Here is a 25,045-nt window from a genome sequence, read left to right on the forward strand (position 1 = left end):
TCTGTGATTTTTGGTGAGAAGCCCCTGCCTTCTTGCTTTTAGAAGAAAAGCCAGTTTTAAAATACTGACCTCTGAAATTTTTTATTATTTAAGATATTTAAACAGGAGTAATTCCCTTGGATATATATTTGGTGAATCCTGACTGAGAAATTGTTAGGCTTTAAGGTAACTTTAGATATTTTGTTGTCGTTGTTAATCCTTACCCAAGGATATTTTTTCCATTGATTTTTAGAGGGAGTGGAAGGGAGGGAAGAAGAGGGAGAGAGAGAAACATCTATTGGTTGCCTCCCATTTGTGCCCGGACTGAGACTGGGTATTGAACCTGAAACCCAGGTATGTGCCCTTAACTGGGAATCGAACCCGAGACACTTAGGTGCACAGGCCAGTGCTCTGACCACTGAGCCATATAAGCTAGGGGTAGATATTTTTGTTAAGAAAAATAGAGAATCTGGCTGGTGTAGCTCAATTGATTTAATATCATTCCGTTAACCAGGAGATCTCAGGTTCAATTCCCAGTGAGGGTACATGCCCTGGTTGTGGGCTCGATCCCCTATAGGGGGCGTACTGGAGGCAGCCGATCAATGTTTCTCTCTCATCGATGTTTCTCTCTCCCTCTCCCTCCCATTCTCTGAAACCAATAACAACATATTTAAAAGAAACAAAGAATCATTTTGAAATTAATTTGATAATTTAAATTATACCCCCCCCCAATATAAAACTCTTAGAACTGAGAAAGTGAGATCTTTGTTCCCTCCTAACTCAAATAGTTACCAAAAAAAGTATGGGAGAAACAAATAAAGTCCAGTTGGAGACAGAGAGATGTTTCCGGTGAATGTAGCTGCGTGAAACAGCTATTAACAGCTGTCAGCCAGGCCACGGGGAGCGGAGTACGGAGAAAGGATCGGCAGATCAGCATTTTCTGAGTAAATTTTCTTTAAGACTCATTTACCTAATATTAGATACATTTAATTTCTGTGAAAATTACTACCTTCTTGGGAGGATGAACGCTCCTGAAACAATCTCGAACACCCAGAGTGGGTGGACCCTCCCAGCTGCTTTCATTGCGACCAGTGACCCCTTCTCGCTGCATCTTCCAACACAGCTGGGAAAGGTGGGGAATTTTAATGCTGGTCTCAAGCTGCTAAGTTATTTTTAGAACTGAATTCCTAAGAGTTTGACTGTTTCTTATGTACGCCCTTAGTTGTGCCTCAGATATCTTCAAAAGACAGAATTTCTGGTTTTTAAATGGCTTCTCTTCGTGGGCCAGGAATAAAACAAAGAGATCATGTATGTGGTATGAAGTGATCAAGGCTTCATTTACAGGACTTTCCTTGTCTAACACGTGTGAACCCTTAAGTGCATGGCAGCTTTTCTGTCACGGCAGCGAATAGTCCCAGCTGTTGTAAAAGGGGACAGACAGTCTGCGCTGGCCAGAGACGACGGTGCATACCGCTGGGAGCTGCCCTGTAGGCTGCGAACATCAGTCCTTGGAGAGAGAAGGAAGATTAGTCACTTCTGGCTCCTAGAAATTCTTGCGTAACATGCTGTTATCTCAGCAGTTTTCTGGGGATGCTTTATCCCTGCACACACCTCCGTCCCCACGTCAACGCTCTGTCCTTTGTCAGTAGGTTTGGGACTCCGGTTCCGTCCCCAAGGGTCTGTGTTCAGTTCAGCTCTCTTGTACATGCTCCTTCCTCCTCCTGGGTCCTGTGTTATTGCTTCTCTCGTGCCGTGTAGCCTGGGTTGTGTTCCTGCTGTCACAGGTGTGTCCATCTGTGGCTCCTGCGTGTGTGAACTTCGTCCCTCATGGTCACCTAGCACTGCTCATGCTTTGTGCAGGACCTGCTCTAAGCAAACCACCCAGAGAGTCCAGCTCTCCTCCTGGCACTCCGTTCCCTTTCCTCCCCCTTCCCAGAATCCTCTTCCTTATCTCTGGAGTATAGAGCTTGGATGCCAAAAGGCTTCAAGAAACGGGCTGAGTTAGGCTTCATGCTCTTAACATTCTTTTTCCACCCTCTGTGTTCCATTTCTCTAGTGCTTTGAGATTTTTCTGCCTGCCGTCCACCTGAACAGCAACTCTGCGGTTATGCTTGGAGTTTATTTTACTCTGCGTAAGATAAGGTAGTTTATAAGATAAGGTAGTTTACCCTTTTCCAATTCTCACACTCCTTAAATACATCTGTTCTTGATTATTTCATATGTTATGTCTTGAGTTTGCTTATTACTTTGTTTGCATTACGTTGTTCTTCTGCAAGATTATTTCTAGGATTTTGCTGAGTCCCTAGAACTCTGCTTCTAATTAAATAAACAGCTTTGACAAGGCACATACGGAATCTTAACAGAGAAGAGGTGTGTGCCTGGTTTACCTCTCCCCTCTCATTCCTCATTTCCTCCTAAAGTGGAAACATCAGTGGAGACCCATTATAATAGCTTACTATCATTGTATTCTGAACTCTGTTGTTGCTGGTTGTGTTGGAAATGCCGGCATCCCATCAGCAAAAAGCTCGTACACGTCTAGCTAGCTTTGAGTTTTCCCAAGCTGATAACTCTTTTCCACCTAATCGATAAAGGTGTCCACAAGTTCCTTCTTGCCACAGGAGTACACCCTTTCCTTTCATTCAGCAAGAACTTGCCTGCAGTGTTGATTACCTCAGTGGTGAGGGCAGCTCACCCCCCCCCCATCATTGCCAAATCGTGGAACTGAAACACATCTTGAGGAACTTGCCGTACTTGGCGTTTGCTCGTGTCGCTCATGCTCCTGGCATGGCAAGCGTACACTCTCCGTTGGGTATTCAGTTTCCTTCTGCCGAATGGAGTTTTGATAGGAAGTTATCTCAGGGCCTTACGGTAGATAAACTGATTGTGGGTACCTATGGAAATATTTTTTTCTCATGAAAACTAGTTTTCCTTTTTTTAAAAAAAATGTAAAATACATGTGGCTTTGCACTTCTGCACTGTCCACTTCCCTTCTCTTCTAGGGAATGAGTAAGGAGAGTAGTTGGTGCAGGACGTCCACAGCGGGTGGGCTTGTCTTTGCTCCACCTGGAGGTTGTATCCTGCTGTGGCTGCTCCGGGGCAACATTGGGCCGTGACTGCATAGAGCTCGGGCTCGTCCGCCGCCGGCCGAACGTACTCTTTGCTCGTCTCCTCTAATGCCGTTACTGGAATCCTTGTTGTCAAATAGCATTTCTTTAAAGAATCTGGATTCCCTATTACGGGCTATAAAATAAGGTGAAAGTACATTGACTTCCTGTCATTCTGTTTTGTTCTTGTAAAGTCATTTCCAGTCGGGTTTAATGAGTCAGTTTAGGTTTTCTCTGTTTCTTGATAAAGCGCATTATCTTCCCTTACAAAATGTGACATTGGCCCGGCAGGTGTGGCTCAGTGGTTGAGCATCGACCCATGCACCAAGAGGTCTCTGGTTCGATTCCTGGTCAATTCCCAGTTGGGACACATGCCCAGGTTGTGGGCCCAATCCCCAGTGGGGGCATGCAGGAGGTGGCCAATCGATGTTCTCTCTCATCTATGTTTCTATCTCTCCCTCTCCCTTCCTCTCTCTAAAAAAAAAACCACCAAAAAAACAAAAACAAAAAACAAAAATGTGACATAAGTTTGTTATTTGACCTGTATAACATTTTTTTGTTGCTTTATAAAGGACAGTCTAGCCTGGCCAGTGTGCCTCCCTGATTGAGCCTCGATCTATGCACCAAGAGGTCGCCGGTTCAATTCCCGGTCAGGGCACATGCCCAGGTTTTGGGCCCAATCCCCAGTGGGGATCATGCAGGCGGTGGCCAGTTGATATTCTCTCTCATCGATGTTTCTATCTCTCTCTCCCTCTCCCTTCCTCTCTCTAAAATCAATAAAGAATAATAATAATAATAATAATAATAAAGGACAGTCTATTTCTTAAGAAGTCAGAGAGGAAACTCTTTTGTTTCACAGGAAAATATGGGCCATGGCCAGTTGACTATGAGTTGAATTCATTTTGCTGATCAGCATAGTGACTTGCCAGGCTAAAGGAAAAGTGATCAAAATAGCAGATGTATTGGATGGTATTCAGTTTTGAACTGTGACATGGCTCAAATAGGGTTTGAAGTAGATCCCATCTCTGTACGAGGTTCTCAGTGCATTTGTTTTGGTCTTGCAAGTTGGAAATGCCAGTATTTTATAAGCAAACATTATTTGGGACATGCTAGTGGGCTGACACTGGATTCATCTACTTTGTTTGTTTGTTTTTATTTTTTTTTATCCTCACCCGAGGACATTTTTCCATTTTTTGTTCAGGTAGAGTAGGAGGGGGAGAGAGGAACAGAGAGAGAGAAACATCGACGTGAAGGGACACATCGAGTGGCTGCCACCCGCACGACTGACCAGAGCCGGGGACAAACTGCAACCAAGGTACATGCCCTTAGCGGGAACCGAACCCGGGTCTCTCGGGACCGCAGGCCGACGCTCTAACCGCTGAGCCAAACGGGCCAGGGCTGGATTCATCTACTTTGGTATAAAACTGCCTATTGCTAGAGCATGGAAAACAAAAGGAAAGCCCAGCCTGCCTTCTCCGAAGCCAGTGGTGGGACTTCACTAAGCTCAGAGGCTAATCTTCGCTCAGAAGCAGCTTGCTATTTCAGACACGTTTGTGTGTACTGCCGGCAGCTTAAGGTTCTTGGAAACATTTCAGGTTGTGATACCTTTGGTGAGCTGCTTATCATGAGATACCAAAAAATTGGAAAGTAAAGTAGCTTATGACGTTAGTTTTATTTAAGAACCTTATAGTACTGCTTTATATTAAAGAAATTTAGACTTATAAGAAAGTATAGGAAGGATATGACCAAATTTTCTCTCTCTCTTTTTTTGAATAAACTAGACTCCAGAGATTCGGAGACTTTTCTTGGTAACAGAGTTTCTTTATGGCTTAATTGGGATCCAGACCTTATTATCATAACTGCAGAATCTACATATTTTCCCCACAACAGGAAGGGACTCTGTAGTCTGTTGCAGAGTCAAAGTCATTAACACTTAATACAATCTGTGGCTGGCTTTTTGTAGCTTTTCCTTGTGTGATCCAAGTCAGCCAGTGCCCTTGAGACAGTCTGGGGCTTTTGCTGAGACTTGATGTATATTGGCTGTTTGACAAAATCCTTCCCTAGAGCCACAGTCTTCCTTACATAAAAAATTGATCTTTTCTACTTTGGAACTGCTTGCCAACTGTGGACAAATTCACAGTGGTTAGAGGGACTTCAGTGGAGGTTGGAGATGCCTCTCTGCCTGTGAACACTGACCAATCCCAACAGTGTCGACAGCCCGGCCCTGGCCCCAGCCCCGGCCCCAGCCCCAGGCATGCCTTTCTTGGTTGGATAGTTTTAAAGTCTAAGATTCATTAGGAAGAACTTGAAATAAAAGTGAAGAGGGATCTAAGCCAGGAGAAAGTGAATTCTGCCCACTGGTCTCTTCTTAGGGATCTAAGGCTGGTTTGGCGGTTTTGTTTACATGCATTCTGTGTACCAAAGCCATCCTCAGTTCAGGTCATGACGTGGAACTTCTCCCCATACACAGAAGTGCAACTCCAATACGATGTCTTTTACTTGTGGGCATTGTGGGTGGGAGCGGTTGGGTTAGTCAGACAAAGAATTTGCTGCTGTTTTCTCTCTCCAAGGGAACATGCTGAGAATGAAAGCACTACTTTGAATTTGGGGGGGTTGAGTCTTTCACTCAGCAGCACTCAATCATGGAGACAGGAAAGTAGCTACAGATTGTTGGTGGAACATCGAAGGTTTAAATTCATCTCATGTCAATAGGACATTACTTTTTGTAGCACAGTACATACATGAAATGGCTGATGCGACCATTTTCTATAGCTTTGGTATGGGAAGGGAACGAAATGGGAAGGAGGTTAAGCTTGAGGAGAGGAGGAAAAGGCAACAAAAATGTGTATGAACATTTCCAGGAATGGGAATGTTTCTAAGGATGGGAAACCAGAGAGCAGAAACCAGGGTTCCAAGAGAGAATCTTTTATAACTGTAACTAAAATTTCACTTAGGTTCATGTAAACATCCACACTATTTTTACTAAAAATATGGTTTTTAGCATGTGTTCTTATGAAAACAGTTGTTGCTTTATCAAGTCCTAACGAATATGTGGAAATGATCAGACCTTTTTGCTCAAAGGTTTAGCTCATTTTGAGTATACACATATAAACTACCCAGTTCTGCCCTTGTCCACGTAGCTTCTTCTTACTCAGTGAAGGAAGACTGGATCACCGCCTCCTGTTCCTCTCTTCCACAGAGATGTCAGATTGATGGGACAGGAATTTACAAATCTAGATGAATATCTGAAAGTTCTCTGTATTTTTATAGTGGTAATAAGATCAAATTATTTGCAGTCAAAACTGGGGAAGTACTTCATACATGAGGTTTAGCTTCTTCTCATAGATTTTCATCTCCTCCCTCTGTACTAGTTATTTCCCAAAATAGGGGGGTCGTCAGTCCACTCAACAACAGTTTACTGAGTATCTGCTACTTGTTCGGCACTGTGGAAGTTACAAAACTAATTAACACAACCTTTGTATTCAAGGCGTGTGAGGGTTGATTGAATATTATTTTTAGAGTAAATGTCTCAAAACGTTCATGCCCAAATTGGAATTGTCTTTCAAAGCAATTAATTGTGGGGAGGGGAAACCCACACACTTATTGTCGGTTTCTCTGTCATCTTCCAACAGTCTTCGTAGCTGACATTTTCCTTGTTTTTATGTTTATTCATATGGTTAATACTTTGACTTTTCTCCATCAAGTATTTCCAGAGCGAGTCTGAGTGAAACCTTAGTTTCTGGGGTATTATGTGGACATGCTTGAACTGTGAGCTGTGACGCTCAAATAGGAGAGAACCGTGTTTCAGGATCTGAAATGAACACATTAAGTTCAACATGGAGTAAGAGCTCACATCCTGCACTGGCCTGTTTGGCTCAGCGGTTAGAGCGTCGGCCTGCAATCTGGAGAGACCTGGGTTCAGTTTCTGTTAAGGTCATGTACCTCGGTTGCAGTTTGTCCCTGGCTCTGGTTGGTCGTGCGAGTGGCAGCCACTCGATCAGCCACTCGATGTGTCCCTTTCATGTCAGTGTTTCTCTCTCTCTCTCTCTCTCTCCCCCTCTCTCCCTCTCTCCCTCTCTCCCTCCCACTCTTTCTGAACAAAAAATGGAAAAAAATGTCCTCGGGTGAGGCTAAAAAAAAAGAGCTCACATCCTGTAGGTTATATATATTTTTTTATCTTCACCCAAGGATATTTTTCCATTGATTTTTTTTTTTTTTAGATACGGAGGGAGGGAAGGAGAGAGAGAGAAAGAAACATCAATGTGATGAGAGACACCTCGACCGGTTACCTCCGGCACAACCTCAACTGGAGACAGGGATCGAATCTGCAACCCAGGGACGTGCCCTTGACCAGGAATGGAACCTGTGGCCCTTTGGTCTGCAGCGGGCCGGCGCTCTAACTGCTGAGCCAAACTGGCCAAGGCACCTGTAGATATTTTTTAAGCAAGAACAATCTGGGGAATTAAAAAGACACCACTACCAGCTGCTTTGAAATCTAAACCAGAATTTTGTCATGTTTGTTTTTCTCTGTACTTATGAGATTTGATTATTTTATTTACAGGACCATTTTCTAAACAAGTGCTGCTTTGGTCCCAGAGATAAGTTTGATGTTACATGTTGGTGACTGTGTGTGTGTTCCTCTCTCTATTTGTATCCTGTGATGATTTACATTTTTGGTCACTAGATGGTGCTCTTTCACTTTAAAATACAATGTATTTTCATACATTATTTAAAAAAATTTATTGAATTCATTGGGGTGACCGTTGGTTAATAAAATTGTATAAGCTTCAGGTGTATAATTATATAACACATCATCTGTATGTTGTATTGCGTGCTCACCACCCTAAGTCAAGCCTCCTTCTATCACCATTTACACCCCCTTTACCCTCTTTTTACTCCCCCGACTCCCCTTCCCTCTGGTAATCACCATACTGTTGTCTGTGTCTGTGAGGTTTTTTCTTTGCTTAATCCCTTCACCTTTTCCGCTCAGCCCCCCAACACTCCTCCCCTCTGACAGCTGTCAGTCTGTTCTCTGTATTTACGTTTTTATTTTGTTAGTTTATTTTGTTCACTAGATTCTACAAATAAGTGAAATCATATGGTACTTGTCTTTCTCTGACTGACTTATTTTACTTACATTAATACTCTCCAGGTCCATCCATGCTTTCACCAAAGGTAAGATTTCCTTCTTTTTTTATGGCCAAGTAGTATTCCATGGTGTCAATGTACCACAGCTTTTATATCCACTCATCTACTGATGGACACTTGGGCTGCTTCCAAATCTTGGCTATTTCAATACTGCAGTGAACATAGGAGTGCATATATTGATTTGAATTAGTGTTTTGGGTTTCTCTGGATATATTCCCAGAAGTAGAATTGCTGGGTCATAAGGTAGTTACATTTTAATTTTTTTAGGTAACTCCATACTACTTTCCACAGTGGCTACACCAATCTGCATTCCTGTCAACAGTGCACAAGGGTTCCCTTTGCCAAGACTTGTTGATTTATTGATGATAGTCATTCTGACAGGTGTGAGTAGATATCTTATTATGGTTTTAAATTGCATCTCTCTAATGATTAGTGATGTTGAACATCTTTTCATATGTCTATTGGCCATCTCTTTGGAGAAGTGTCTATTTAGGCCCTGCAACCATTTAATTGGATTATTTGTTTTCTTGGTGTTGAGTTGTATGAGTTCTTGATAAATTTTGGATGTTAACCCCTTATCACTGGCGAATGTGTTCTCCCACTCAGTGGGTTGTCTTTTCATGTTGCAGATGGTTTCCTTTGCTGTGCAAAAACCTTTTGGTTTCATGTGGTCCCACTTGTTTATTTTTTCTCCTCTTCCTCCTGCTTCTTTCTTCTTTCTTCTTCACCTTTCACATTTCTTGGTGGTAATGAACTCCCTTAGCTATTTCTTGTTTGGGAAGCTCTTTATTTCTCTTTCAATTCTGAATGATATTCTTGCTGAGTAAAGTAGTCTTTGTTGCAGGTCATTGCTTTTCATCACTTTGAATATTTCATGCCAGTCTCTACTGGCCTGAAGTGTTTCTGTTGAAATCAACTGACAGTCCCTTGTAGGTAACTGACTTTCTTCTGTTTCTTTTAAGATTCTCTCTTTGTCTTTAATCTTTGCCATTTTAATTATGATGTATCTTGGTGTGGGCCTCTTTGGGTTCTTCTTGTTTGGGACTCTGCATTTCCTGGACTTGTGTGTCTTCTTCCTTCACCGGGTTAGGGAAGTTTTCCGTTATTATTTCTTTAAATAGGCTCTTGATTTCTTGTGTGCGAGCGCGCTCTCTCTCTCTCTCTCTCTCCTCCCTCTGTTACCCCTATAATGTAGATGTTGTTAAACTTCATGTTGTCCCATAGGTCCCTTATAATGTTCTCATTAAAAAAATTTTTTTAATTTTTGCTGCTCTGATTGGGTGAGTGTGTTCTGCTACTTTGTCTTCCAAATCGCTGATTTGATTCTCTGCTTCATCCATCCTACTGTTTATTCCTTCTAGTGTATTCTTTTTTTTGTTTTCAATCTTCACCCAAGGTTATTTTTTCCATTTATCTTCAGAAACAGTGGGAGGGAGGGAGGAAAAGAGAGAGAGAGAGACAGAGAGACAGAGAGACACATCAATGTGAGAGAGTCCCATCGATTGGCTGCCTCCTGCATGACCCTGACCAGAGCTGGGGACTGAACTGCAACCAAGGTACGTGCCCTTGACCAGAATCAAACCCACAATTCTTTAGTCTGCAGGCCAATGCTCCAACTGCTGAGCCAAACTGGCCAGGGCTACTGTATTCTTTATTTCAGTTATTATATTCTTTTTTGTGGTTTTCATGTCCTTTTTTATGCTGGTGTAGTTCTCACTAAGTTCCTTGAGCATCTTTATAACTTTTTTTCTTTTTTTTAATTTTGTATCTGATAAATTGCTTGCCTCCATTTCAGTTGACTGTTTTTCTGGAGATATCTTCTTTTCTTTCCTTTGGGGCATGTTTCTTTGTCTTCCCATCTTGGCTGCCTCTTTTTTATTTTTAATCCTCACCCGAGGGTATTTTTCCATTTTTTGTACAGAGAGAAGAAGGGAGGGAGAGAGAGAGAAATATCGACGTGAAGGGACACATCGAGTGGCTGCCACCCGCACGACCAACCAGGGCCGGGTACAAACTGCAACCGAAGTACATGCCCTTAGCGGGAACCGAACCCGGGTCTCTCCGGACCGCAGGCCGACACTCTAACTGCTGAGCCAAACTGGCCAGGGCTTGGCTGCCTCTTTGTGTTTGTTTCTATGTATTAGTTAGATCTGTTCTGACTCCCAGTCTTGGTAGGGTTGCCTTATATAGTAGCTGTCCTGTGGGACCCAGTGGCGCAGTCTCCTTGATCACCTGAGCTGGGTGCTCTAGGAATGTCCCTTGTGTGGGTTATGTGGGCCCTCCTGTTGTAATTGAGTATTTATTGCTATTGGCCTGTTTGTGGGTGGGATTGACTTTCAGGCTGGATAAACTGAGGATTGACCCAACCACCATGCTGGTGCCTGCTGATGCTCTGGGCTGGGGAGCCTGGCACGGGGTCAAGACCCCACGGACTTGTCAGGGGGAACCTTGCAACTTAGACATCCCTCCTGTGGGAGCAGGGCCAGCCCTTTTCACGTCACTGCCCCTCCTACCAGTCTCAATGTGGCTTCTGCAAATCCATGCTTATAAGACTTCTCTTCAGCTAGTCTTCAGTTGCTTATTCAGGTTCATTGCTCTGTTTTCATTGTAATTCCAGTTGGCCTTGGGAGGAGGTGAGTGTAGCTTCTACCTACTGCACCTCCATCTTGGATCTCTAAAATGTGTTTTCTGTTGAGGCTTTTCCTTTCTGTTTTCTTGATTGTTCAGCTGATGCATTGATGGTGGAAAATCAAATTCTTTCTTAAATTGCATCTGAGGTTTTCTCTCCCTCTACAGATGCCTAGGAATTTTAATGTGATTATCCAACCCATAAAGAAAAAGGTTTTCAAATGATCATATCACTCAATATTTACTGTTAATTTCTTTTGTGAGAAATTACACTTTTTTTCTTGCATTTAATGTTATGTATATTTGGCTTATACATAAGACACTATCATTACATTTCTTATGTGGTTTAATCTGCTCTGTCCTTTATTTGATATAAGCATCACTTGGGAAACCAATAAAATGCGGATTGTTGAGTCCTGCAGACCCAGGAACTTGTATTTGAGCAAGTGCTCCGAGTGTGATGAGCAAGCCTGTGTTTAGAAGCACCCAGTTCTAGTCCTGGAGTAGTGAGCATTTTCAGTAGAGATCAGCATCATAGTCAGTCAGCCTATTCAAAGTGAAGCTGAAGATAGCTGAGACCAAAATTGTGAATGCAGACAGCTGTTTATGTAAATATTGTCTAGAGGGATTATAATGGATATAGTAAGAATTATTGAAGAAAACGCTTTGTTTGTTTACATAAGTGTGTGAAAGTTGGCAGAGTGTCTCAGCAGAGATCACACCTCCTGTTAGGATGCCTTAAGGAACGAGCACCGAGCACCGGGCACACCCCACCATGACGCCTTACCCTGGGGGCGCTCCCAGCTTGTGGTGGTTGGACATTCACTTTGTTGGACTTTTAAGCCCTCCTGCTTTATAATACCTAACACTGAAACATTTCAGAGAGTTTTAACCAATCTTAAGGTTCTTTGATTTTCACAATGTCCCTTTGACAGGGCAAGTGTCAGAGGAAGATTCAAGAACAGGTTAAGAAGGGCCCAAAGCCAAGAGCAGCCACCAGGAGACTCAGTCTGGGGAGATAGATGGTGGGGGCCGGAGTTGATGGCACTGTCTCAAGTTAAGTACAGCTGCTGGGACGTCTCCCCAGGAGGCAGATGCATTCCTGAACTCTGAAGCTATTCCTCCGTCCTGGTCCTAAGGGCGAGTAGCTTCAGAAAATGTGTTTTCTCCCTCCCATCATTATTATTATTATTTTTCTCTGTGTGTCTCTCTTCAGTAGCTCTGCTGCACCTTGTGAATAGGCCATACTCAAAATGCCATTGATTTTCAGATGGACTGCAGGATGGGGATGGGTACGTACTATGAGGGCACTGTGTGTAATTTGATTAAAATTTTCACCCGGCGACTCTAATGTCTTATCCTAGAGAATTGATGGTTTAGGAACCAGGCAGAATTGCTGTTATTGTGAAAGATGCTCAGCTACATTTTCCGATGCTGTCCCGACCTCAGGCGAAGGACGGTATATGAGGGCTGAGCAGAGAAGGCAGTGTGTTGTAGGCAGTCAGTACGGTAGGCGTCATGAAATGGTTGTGATGGTGATGATAAAGTATCTCTGTTGTTCAGCTTTATCACTAAAGCTGGCGGGATAGAACTTCTGGCCTATTCCAGAATGGTCTTGGTCTCTCGGGCTCACCTGTGAGGGAAGAGAACACCTAGGTGGCAGGGGAGACTTGAAGACCTGGTTACAGAGGGAACTGCCGAGGCTCGTCCCCGTCCTGGAGCTTCGGCTCTGAGTCTTCTTCCGCTGGAAGAGTCCAGCGTGGCCAGCGCCTCGCCGCCTCTGAGCCGCTCCTCAGACCTCACTTCTCAGTGAGGTCAATGCCCCTCCCCCTCCCACAGCTGGCACTCCTGATCCTTTGTCTCGTTTTTTTAAATAACAGTTATGTTCTGGTATACTAGATAATTTGTTCATTTGACTCATTTTCGTCTCCTGCACAAGACTGTGAACTCTCTGTGGACAGGGGTCTTTGTTCCTCACTGATATGTCCCCCAGCCCCTAGAATAATGCCCTCAGGTACAGAGTAGCGGCTGAGAAACTACATGTCGAATGAATGAAGGCTTTCCTATACAACATTCCATGGCAGTAATAAACAATAGATATGACATATATTAGTCACTTCCTACTGATTCTGAATAAATATTAAATATTTCTGAACGGAGATTAAGTTGTTTTTTTTCTTCTGTTAACAGTAGTTGCCTCTGTAAACAACTTCACAAAGAAAGCTCTGGGTTAGAGTAAATGAGTTAATGCACTTCAAGCGTTACAGCAGGGCCTGGAGTGTAGCAAGAGATGGGTTAATAAATGGAATTTGTAGACTCCTCACTTGTTTAAAATATGATATGATATGCTTGTTTTTCAACTAAGTCTAACATTAAATGGTTTAACCCGTTTTAGGAAGGAACAGAGCCATAGATGAATGCACAGTTTGGGTATTTTTTACATTCTTGTCTTTATTACAGTGACACACTCAGTCTGACAAATACTGAATTTATTATGCAATCTCTTGTAATGTAACATCAAGCTTAAAACAGAGTTTGGGGGTTTCACATGAGCCCTTTGTTTTTGATTTCTTATAGATCCCCATATTAAAGTTTCTGGAAAGAAGGAAGATGTTAAGGAAGCCAAGGAAATGATCATGTCTGTCTTAGACACAAAAGTAAGTGAATGTTAAGGACACTCAGATGTCAGAACCTAGTCTCTGCAAGGGCTACTTCATGCTGTAATGAAAGAACCATTTGGAGAAGAAAAACCAGGAGAAAGTAATGGTGGGTTTTAAAATAAGCACATGTGATTCTACAGTGGGTATAAAGTTCTGCTTAAAATCTGAACAGGTTCTCTCTTGCTGGGCAATTGAATGATATATCTCTATGTGTCTATATATACACACACGTGTATGTGTGTAAATGTGTATATATGCACATATGTATATATGTTTGTATGTATATGCCACCTTCAGAAATAGTCATTGGTCCTAATTTGCATACAAGTAATGAAGGTTATAAGAATGAGTATATTTGCCTTTATGATGCCAGTAGAAAACCAGAATGATCTTCTGCATAGCTCTGTGTGTGATGGCATGAAGTTTGACACTTTTCTCTTGTACAGTCTTTCTCTGCAAGCATACGTATGCAGATTATAGGGATATTTAAATATTTAAAAATGTGTACCCATTTGTGCGTATTTAATTTTAATAAACACTTTAAATCACTTACTATATGCTAACATTTGGCTAAGCACTTTAAAAATGTTAATTGTTTAGTCCTCATAACTCAGCACAGAGATACCAGGGAATTTAACCAGGATCCACTAGCTGATAAGTGGGGAGGTGGGATTTAAATCCAGGCTCTCTGGTTCTTAACCACTCACTGTGTTCTGCCTCCTGGTATTTCATTGAAATGGTTTCCGATCACTTACTCTTTCTTTTCTTGTCTTTATTTTTAAGCATTATTTACCTTATAAATCATTAACTATTTTAGAGTTTTCTCCAGTAAGGCCATACTTACTCATTATGTCTTAGAATGTTGCATTTTGCTTCAGTATAACTAATCTCATACTTTGTATTGTTTTGCTTAAGCCATTTTACTGTGAGAGGTCATTTTGCTGCTTTGTGGTCTCTTCCTCTCTCTTCTTCCCAGAGAACAACAGCTCTGCTCTGTCAGGTCTGACGTACAGTAACAGACAGGTTGTGAAAATGCTTCTGAATACTTCTTTATTCCGTGTAGAGATTTAGTTTTATTTCTAGTTTCCGATTATCTTAGTTCTACAGTCCTAGTAGCTTATATACATTCAGTCTTGTAATTGTTTTTTCATCTGTTTTTAGTCATTTGAAGTAAATGTTTAATGAATAATGTCTATTAAAGAAAAAAAATAAGTTATTTATTTGTAATTGTAGCTAATTTTATTTAAAGGCCACTTTCCAAAAAATTATCTTGGTGAAGAGTATATCTTTCTATTTATTTCTGACAAATTTGTCTTAAAATTAGAATTTCTTTGTTTTACCACCAAAGAGAAGTGGATAGAAATCAAACATTCAGAGATTAAGATGATCTGGTTAAGAATCACTTTTTGTTCATTCCTTTGGGGGAGATGTTTTAAGTGGCTGTTCCTTTTTAAAATAATACATTATTTCCACGTAGAGCAATCGGGTCACCTTGAAGATGGATGTTTCACACACAGAACATTCTCATGTAATCGGCAAAGGTGGCAACAACATTAAAAAAGTGATGGAAGAAACAGGATGTCACATCCACTTTCCAGATTCCAACAGGAATAACCAAGCAGAAAAAAGCAACCAGGTGCTTTGTCTTTTCACATGAATTTTTATGTAACAGATTTTGCACTCTTAATTTTCTGTAAGCACATCTTTTTTGGGAGATGAAAGGAAAAAATAAAAAATAATGGAGATGGCGTATAGTGTAGAGTGTATGACCCCATGAAGGAGTTGAAAGTGCTCTGCCTTTTTTTTTTTTTTGAATCCTCACCCGAGGACATTTTTGTATTTATCTTCAGCTAGAGAGGGAGGAAGAGAGAGAGAGAGAAACATCCACGTGGGAGAGACACATCGAGTGGTTGCCACCCACACGACCCCGACTGCGGCCAGGGACAAACTGCAACCGAGGTACATGCCCTCAGTGGGAACTGAACCCGGGACTCTCCTGTCTACAGGCCGATGTTCTAACCACTGAGCCATACTGGCCAGGGAGAAAGTGCTCTGTTTTTTCTTGTTGTTGTTGTTACTCCTCATCTGAGGATATTTTTTCCATTGATTCTTAGAGTGGGGAAGGGAGGGGGAGAGAGAGAAACATCCATGTGAGAGACACACATCGATCAGTTGCCTCTCACACGCGGATGGAACCTGCAACCCAGGTCCGTGCCTTTGACCTGGGAATCAAACCCAAGGCTCTTTGGAGCGAGGGCCAACTCTCTAACTAGTGAACCACACCGTCAGGGCAAAAGTGCTCTGCTGTTTTAGAAGGGACAAGTTATAGGTGGGCTGTACCCTCTTGATCTCTAAGTGGTGGGTAGAAGAGAGGGGAGGAAGTGATGGCAACATGCAGAGACGTCCCGAAGGAACAGCCCAGAGAGCACGTGAGCCCGGAAAGGACCTGCCTTGTCCGAGCACCGTCTGCTGCTGGGGCTCTGTCTGCAGCGTCCCGACACCACATCGCCTTCTGAGAGGCAGTTCCTGACTGAGTTATGTCTTTCTCTTTTTAGAAAAAATATTTTTTAAAATTTTATATTACAGTTGACATACACTGTTATCTTAATTTCAGGTGTAGAAGCCTGTGGTTTGACATTTATATGACATACAGAGTGATCACCCTGATAAATCTAGTCCCCGTCGGACACCACAGAGTATCACGGACTGTATTCCCTGTGCCGGACTTTCCATCCCGGGACTGTTCTCTAACTACCAATTTGTACTTTTAACTCCGGTCTCTCCTTAGTTCAAACACATTTTTCCTCGTTCCTGTGTTTAGAAACAAATGGAACACACCTGTTCACATGAAAGCATTTTAAGTACTTGAAGAATAGATCCTATTATTTGTGTTAGATGTTTTCTCTCTTCTAAACTAGTCACGATACTAGAGACTGTCGGCCATGAAGATAAATTAGTGGGGACTAGTGGGACACATACATAAAGAACTAGATCTAAAGCCATGATAAAAAGCAAGGGCAGTATCCAAAATATTTGACAGCTAGTATGGCATAAACATGGGATCTTAGAGCAGTGTCCTGGGGCCCCACACCCTAATAACAAGATTAATTCTTTAGTTGGTGGATCCGGGAAAGTCCAGGGGGTTCCAGGAGAGGACTGGAGGTGGGTGTTAGAACAGTGATTTTTTTTACCCACTAGCACAGAAGTAGCTCAGCATGTATAGAGTCTAGTGCAGTAGTGCCATTGCATATTGATACTCATCCAAGTCTGCAAGGAGTTTAAACAAAAGGGAGAAAAGGCAGTGAACGAGCGAGTTATAGATGAGGCAGGATGGCTTCACGGGGGCTGTGAGGTTTCAGGTAAGTCCAGCGGACGATATAGATCAGTTGACACATACTACCTGAGGAGCTCATTAAAATGCAAATTATGATTAAGCAGGTCTGGGTTGGTGCCTGTGATCCTTCATTTTTAACAAGCTCCCAGATAATGCCGATGCTATGTTCTCCTGGAGGACACTTTGAGTAGCAAGGATGCAGATGAAGAGCGGGCATGGGTTCAATTAAATTAAATCTGACTGTATTTCCTTATCTTTGCAGGTTTCTATAGCAGGACAGCCAGCAGGAGTAGAGTCTGCTCGAGTTAGAATTCGGGTAACTATTACTTTAACCCCATAAATCATTGTCAGCAAAGCTTTCATTATAGCGTATTAAAAATATAATCATGTATCAATTTGTAATAAAATCATGTGTTCAGTACATAGGAGGTAGAGACTAAAGTTGGTTTAATGCATTAAAGAAGTTTTTAGAAACGTTCTGGATTTTACCTGACTCAGTTTTTCTGATGGTTTTGAAATCAGAGTCCAGAGGAAAATGCCACAGGCAGTTAAAGCTACAAACTTTCAGGTTTCATAAAAGGCTCCTATCATTCAAATTTCTTAAAGGTATAATTTTATTAATTTTTTTTAATTGAGTAATACTGTACTCCAAGTAAAAATAATTTAAAAATTTGTCCTTCACAGGAGGAAAATGTTGTGAAATTCAAATAAAATCTATAGTTTAATAATATTGTACCAATGATAATTTCTTATTTTGATAAATGTGCCATTAGAGGAAGCAAGGTTAAAGGTATACAGAAACTCTGTACTATCTTTGTAAGTCTTCTATAGATTTAAAATTACTTCAAAATAAAAGGTTTTCTTTTAAAAATTTTTTAAAAAAGGGGTCCTGCCCTGGCCAGTTTTGCTCGCAGTTAGAGCGTCGGCTTGCGGTTCAGAGAGACCCGGGTTCGGTTCCCGCTAAGGGCACGTACCTCAGTTGCAGTTTGTCCCCGGCCCTGGTTGGATCGTGCGGGTGGCAGCCACTCGATGTGTCCCTTTCATGTCGATGTTTCTCTCTCTCTCTCTCTCCCCCCCCCCACCCTCCCACTGTGTCTGAACAAAAAATGGAAAAATGTCCTCGGGTGAGGATAAAGAAAAAAAAGGGGGGTCCTGTCATTTAAGAAACTTTATATATTCTACCCAAGCTTATGTCTATAATAAAAGAATTTGCGTTTTAAAATTCCATCCTCAGAAAAGGATGAATGAATTATACATATTTCTAAATGTGTAACAATTTATCTGCTTTGGGTTCTCAAATTTTTATTTTAGGAGCTGCTTCCTTTGGTGCTGATGTTTGAGCTCCCGATTGCTGGAATTCTCCAACCAGTTCCTGATCCTAATTCCCCCTCCATCCAGCACATATCACAAACATACAACATTTCAGTGTCATTTAAACAGCGTTCCCGAATGTATGGTGCTACTGTCATAGTGCGAGGATCTCAGAATAACACTAGTGCTGTGAAGGTAAGTGACTGAGATGAGGCTGAGATAAGTGTACAAGTTATTCAAGTTTTATTTTTAACGGATTTTAGACTAGTTTGTTTTCCAGAATTTTCCCTTGTATTACATTCTGGTTTATAGACTGTGTTGTATTTTTTTCTATAGCTGTTAGAAGTACACTAGAACCCTGGCTGGTGGAGCTCAGTTGGTTGAGTGTCGACCTGTGAACCTAAAGGTTGCCGGTTCGATTCCTGGTCAGGGCACATGCCCAGGTTTTGGGCTTGCTCCCCGGTAGGGAGCGTGCAGGAGGTGGCCAATTGATGTTTTGCTCTTACATCAATGTTTCTCACCCTCTGCCTTCTTCTCTCTCTGAAAATCAATTTAAAAAAATTAAAAGAAAAAAGTACACTAGAATCTTTCACTGTATGTGGACAATTGTTTTATACGAGTGTTTCTCTCCCACCCTTTTCTCCCAGGAAGGAACTGCCACGCTGTTGGAACATCTTGCCGGGAGCTTGGCATCTGCTATTCCCGTGAGCACACAGCTAGACATCGCAGCTCAGCATCATCTCTTTATGATGGGTCGTAATGGAAGCAACATCAAACATATCATGCAGAGAACGGGTGCTCAGATCCACTTTCCCGATCCCAGTAATCCACAAAAGAAATCCACCGTCTACCTCCAGGGTACCATTGAGTCTGTCTGTCTTGCGAGGCAATATCTCATGGTAGGTTTAGTGAAATTAGTGTTACATTTTTTTTCTCTACCTCTTTGGGTACAGTGTATATTGCTGACACACCTTAATAATGTGGTATATTTGGAAGCCTGGTCCAGTAAGGAAGTTTCTTGGGAAAAGGAACTAAAAAAGTAAGGTAGATAGTGCCCCACAGATAGTAATGAAGGTCAACTTTCATTACATGGGTGAGACATTTCCTCGCAGGACTTTTATTTTAAAACTTAGACTAAACACAGAAGACATTCAAATGAAATAACTACTTTGTGGAAGGTGACAGTCTTCTATTTAAACAGAAAAGTAAAATTAGATTTTAAACATTACCCTCAAAGACATAAATGTCAGTAGCATGAGACATTTGAACATTTCATAAATCTCTGATAAATAGTTTTTAAAATGTCATGTACTTGAGTGTCATGCATTGAAGAAAAATAGCAGTTATATAATTCAGTACTATTCCAGTTTATAATTTGCAATATGTCTATTCTTCCTATACATTTGGTTAAAAACCCAGAGTGTAGATTGATATATAGTTACTAAGTGAATTGACATAATGTGGATTCAAATAGTTTTATTAAAAACACCATTGTATTCTTCTGTTCAGAACTCGACTTTTAGTGACATTTAATCAGTAAGCTTCAGGTATGGCCTTTGCTATGATTAACTCGCAGAATTCATTTTTGAGAAACATTTAGAAAATCCAGTTTTGTGCGGTTGACTCCATTTCTCTGACAAATGAGAACTTGTTGTAATCACTACGGATTATAATACATAATTTTATGAAATTTATTTTGTTGTGAATGATTTTTTTTAGCCAAATTTACTTTATCAGGCTATTTTTAATATATTACTAATCACATAGCATATTCATACCCAAAGATTACTGTGTTTATTGTTCATATTTTATTTTTTCTGCTTTTCAAATTCTTTAGGTATTATTTTGAGTTCAGTGAACTTTTTCAAGCATTCTGCACAGTTATGAATTTATATTCATACTTTGGCCATACCTGCCAAAAATATAGATGTGCAATGAGACATAATATTGTACAATATTAAAAGAATGAGGGAGGGAGGGATACATATAAAGGATATAACCTGTTTTTTAAATACCATCACCTTTTTTTTATAGCCATTTCCTTACAAAAATCACTTCTACCCACAAGAGAAGTGAAGCACAGTCCTTTCACTTTAATTCTAGTATGTTTCATGATACTTTCTCCCAGTACTTATGTACAAAGCCCGTCAATCATTAGGCTAGCAGTGCGTATCCAGTGCATCAGAAAACATGTGACGTGGTTTCTAGACTCAGTGGAGTAGGGGCCAGAAAGAAAGCATCAGAGAGAAAAACAAGTACCAAACCCCGCAGTGCTAAAAAATGAGATAATTAGAAGAAGGGACAGTAGTAGCAATGGACGTGAGGGAGGAAGCTAGTGTTGAGCTGTCAGAGAGGAACAGGCTTCAGTTTGGTGAGGAAGCCTGCTGATGAGTTAAGCTGCTGGTGGACAGTTTAAAAGACAGTCGCGAGGCTGGTCTCCCCGGAGGAAGGGGCAGGCTGGCGTGTCGACCCACAGAGCAGGCCAGAACGTGGAGATCTCTAAATGTCGGCAACGTGTTTGGGTTTTATTCCGGAGACCAGCAAAAGCCAGCACTGTCCGTCTTTGAGCACGGGCACAAGATGAGTACCCTCGATATGGCTGTTGAGTCCCGTTTCTGGCATCACCGACGCAGCTGAAATCAGAGAACAGAGGAGTTTCCCAGGTGGACAATAAGTGAAAATTCAGGGTCAAAAACGGAAACTTAAGACACATACAATTTTGTCATCCAAAAAATAGTTTCTGCCACTTAGCACTATTTTCACACAGCCCTCTGAGTTGTGTGAAGGTATATAATTTACCTTTAATGCTTTGGTTGATCCTTTTTTTCTAAGTTTCAGTTCTATAATACACATTTGGATATTATGTTGAGTGTTGACTAGTCCAAGTCTTCCATCACCATTGGTCCCCCTTGTTTACCTCCCCTTCCTCCTTTCCCTCCGGTCATCACCATATTGTTGTCTGTGTCTGTGAGTTCAAGTTTGTTTTGTTTTGCTTAATCCCTTCACCTGTTTCACCCAGTTTACTCTTTAGATCTGTAAAATATTGCATTATTGGTAGGCATGTTAAATTATTAGATGTTTAAGGGAGTAACGTTTTAACCTACGCTTTCTACTGTGACATTTCCTAGGGTTGTCTTCCTCTTGTGTTGATGTTTGATATGAAGGAAGAAATTGAAGTCGACCCCCAGTTTATTGCTCAGTTGATGGAACAGCTGGATGTCTTCGTTAGTATTAAACCAAAGCCAAAACAGCCGAGCAAGGTTGGTTCAGAGTCTGGATCCAGAGAACGGGGGCATATCACATCTGTTTTATTTGCCTATTCCCGGCACTAAATAGCCTACGTAATACGTATGTCACTATATATTATATTTAGTTATTTTATACAAGTATAATTTTGTAACATTGATCACCATTTTCTTTATATGTATGTTGGTTTTTGGAGTCAATTTTTAGTGACTGGTGTTGTTTATAAATATGTGAGAAGGAAAGAGAAAACCTTTTAAAATTAATTTGCAAGTTGGTAACTTTAAGCATTACTAAGTTACTAGATAATTAATATGGCTAAATGTTGTGTTACATGCACATCTCAATGCAGTTACAGAAAGATACCTAGTTAACTTACTATTTGTGAGCCACTGTGCCAGCCCTGGAGATTTTAAGAATAGGTGCCTCATTCTCTTCAATAATAAATATTGTTAGTAATGAATTATACCCAGCATAACCTTCTTGGAACCTCTCCCGTACGGTGTTGCAAAATTTCAGTAATGACATGTACAGTAGAACTGTAATGGGATAACTGATGGCATTACGTGCTAGTGAGGAAACAGGAGTGTCCCTCTAGTAATATTGTGTAAATTGTCACAACCACTTTGAAGAGCAATTCGAGACCATTCGATCACACTAAAGATACTAAAACCCTACCCCCAGCAACTCTACTTCTAGTTATACACTCTGAAGAAACCTTTATACCAGAAGTTGAAGCATAAGAATGGTGTTGAATAAAAACAAGTAAGTTGCGTATCATGTACTCAGTGGTAACATTTATGTACATTTTTATTGTCATAGGTAAAACACCAAACATTCGTGCCTTCTATTTTAAGTTTCTAAATTATAAGTCTTATCATATCTGCACAATGGTATATGTATAATATATATTAGATACAATTTTGTATATAGGTAAATAATGTGGTATTCAGTGTTCAGCTTAAGACAGTCATGCCTTTCCTCATAAGAATACTTTAAATGAAATGATAGCATTGCTTCTGAATGAACTTGCTATAATGAGTTTGAAGTTAGAGAGCTGGACACCAATTTTATGTATTGTGAAGCTTCATGCATGCTTGGCTAATTTGAGTTGACAAGAGTCACGGTAGACACCAGGACTAAATGATAAAGACAGAATAGACGATTGAGGACTTGCGCGTATAAGGGCAGACACGAGAAGAATTCCTGGAGCTCAGTAAGAAATGAGCAGAAGTCTGGGGAAGATACACTGTAGGTGAGAACTCTGAAGCCTGCAGCATCCCAGGGCCTTTCCATCATGCCTTGCTTGTCCCCTGCTCACAGCAGCTTTAACTGCTTTCTCAGCCAGCAGTTTTCTTCATTGCTCATTGGAGGCTTCTCCCTTGGTTTCGCATTTCCAATTTTCTAGATGAGTCCATTGAGAAAAAAAGATGTATTGTTTATTTTACTATAAGCTTTGCCATAGATATGTCATCAGTGAGGAATAGTGGTGTCTCAGGGTCTATTAGCGAACTAGTAGACCATAAATGTCAAATGTAAGTGACTATTATTAAGCAGTACATATACTGTAGGGAGACAAGTTTGATTGGTTTTGCAAAAATGAGAAAAAGGGAGGGAAGCTTGAATGTAGGGGCAGGAGATGTGAACGAGAATGGGCTCTAGAGATGGACCCCAGTTCCAGGCCTCTGGCTGCCCTCACAGCTGAGCTGTGACGTCGGGTGAGTCCCTGTCCTCACAACTTTCTGGACAGTATGAATGATAATGTCCACCCCATGAGAAGGTATGGTGGGAATTAGAATATATGTACAACTTCTGTTACAGTGCTTGGAACACAGAACACACCCAGTGAATGGTAACTAACGTTTTAAGGTTTTACCAAAAAGAGGTAATAAGTGGTTATAATTTGCTGTTGATTTTAAAGCAGCATTAATATTTTTGAAGCACGTTTAATAACATACATAACTACAATTAATTGAAAAAAAAAAACAGCATTAATAAATTCCCTAAATGGAATTCTTATCACCGTATTCATTTCTCACTCACCTCCCCAATTCATTGTCGACTACTTGCATGTCAATTTTTTTTTCTTTCCCATTATGTGTTTTCATAGTCTGTGATTGTGAAAAGTGTTGAGCGAAATGCCTTAAATATGTATGAAGCAAGGAAATGTCTCCTCGGACTTGAAAGCAGTGGGGTTACCATAGCAACCAGTCCGTCCCCAGCATCGTGCCCTGCCGGCCTGGCATGTCCCAGCCTGGATATCTTAGCCTCGGCAGGCCTTGGACTCACCGGACTAGGTATAACCTTTGTTATTATGGCACTTCTTAGTCACTGGGCGATGGCTTCTCCGGGTCCCTTTCTGCCATTTGGGACTACAAGTTAAGGGCTGTGTTTCTCCCTCTCCAGGCCCTGAGGTCAGGTGAAAAGCAGCAACACTTGAATCATCCCATTTCGGTTTTTTTGTTAGACTCCGTGGATTTGCTTCCCAGATTCTTCTTATTTTGGCATAAATAATCAAGGACTGACTGTTTTATTTTCGGCTGTGTTTGTTCTTCTAAATTAAGAATGCCACCGAGAGTGAAGTCAGCAGGCTGACTAATTTATGTGTTTGTTCTCTCGTTATTTGCAATGCTGCCATCGTTCCCTGGAGATAAAGATTATCTAGTCTGCGTTTCCAAGAGGAATTGCAACGCTGTATGAGAGAGGGGGAGGGGAGAGCCAGCTGAACCCCCACTCCCGGTGGGTAGGCCTGCTTCGCTCCTCAGACACAAAGAATCTAGCCTGCAGCCACCAAGGGGGACACACGGACCTGCATTCATATCCAAGGCAAAGGACAGGGAGGAGAAAGATCATCATCTCAGTGCTTTGGTGTTCTAAGATAAGAGCGAGCCGTTTTAATAGTCATGGGGATATTTATTGCCTCATTATGGATTCCCATCTTACAGGCGGAAGGCAGTTGCCATATTGAATTATGCTGGATTCACAACTTTCTGGTACATTTTCTCAGTAGCTTTTATAGAAAAAGTGAATGCAGTAGCCCTAGCAAACCATTCTGCCTCGTTCATTGTTGACTTGAGACAGAAATAATACTCTCAGCAGTCTTTAATTTTTTTCTAATAGCTATTTTTGTTTTTTAAAAAAATAACATGTTTAAATAATATGATTAATACACCAAGTAGCCTTGCTCAGACACCATTACAGGAAAAGGCAGATTTTTTTTCTCTTTGGCCCATTGTCTCCCCAAGTTGTCCCTTCCAATGGAGGTTTGAACAGGCATAACAGCAATGCATCTCGAAATGCCAGTCCCAGGACTCAGCAGGAACTGAGTTCTCGCCACACTAGAGAGAAAAAAAGGAGCGTGAGCAGAGATTCCTAGTTACTCAATTTTTAAGATGTTTTTAAGGCTGCACCTGTCCTGTAATCCCTAATGCTTTCATTGTTCCTGGAAACGTGTATAAAACCACATTTTACTTTAGAACATATTTTAAATACCAGAAGGAAAATTTCATTGCCTGAATCAAGCATTACATCCTTAAAACAAGGGGAGCATTTTTTTTCTCATATGCATTGAGATGGAGTGCAGAGAAGTCGTGTGTGTGTGTGTGTGTGTGTGTGTGTGTGTGTGTGTGTGTGTTGAC

At 41.2% G+C, this 25,045-nt stretch overlaps 1 protein-coding gene across 1 annotated transcript in view; it reads left to right on the plus strand.

Annotated features, from left to right (window-relative positions):
- Positions 1-25,045, plus strand: part of BICC1 (BicC family RNA binding protein 1) — a 255,957-nt gene that overhangs the window by 207,234 nt on the left and 23,678 nt on the right. The window contains exons 4-10 of the mRNA XM_036265773.1: positions 13,437-13,516; positions 14,997-15,155; positions 17,116-17,169; positions 18,165-18,359; positions 18,812-19,063; positions 21,293-21,424; positions 23,518-23,704. Coding sequence (XP_036121666.1) covers positions 13,437-13,516; positions 14,997-15,155; positions 17,116-17,169; positions 18,165-18,359; positions 18,812-19,063; positions 21,293-21,424; positions 23,518-23,704 — 1,059 coding nt within the window. The remainder of the gene's footprint in view (positions 1-13,436; positions 13,517-14,996; positions 15,156-17,115; positions 17,170-18,164; positions 18,360-18,811; positions 19,064-21,292; positions 21,425-23,517; positions 23,705-25,045) is intronic.

Source organism: Molossus molossus, unplaced genomic scaffold (genome assembly GCF_014108415.1).
Source record: "Molossus molossus isolate mMolMol1 unplaced genomic scaffold, mMolMol1.p scaffold_m16_p_17, whole genome shotgun sequence".
In the NCBI taxonomy this organism is placed as follows: Eukaryota; Metazoa; Chordata; class Mammalia; order Chiroptera; family Molossidae; genus Molossus; species Molossus molossus.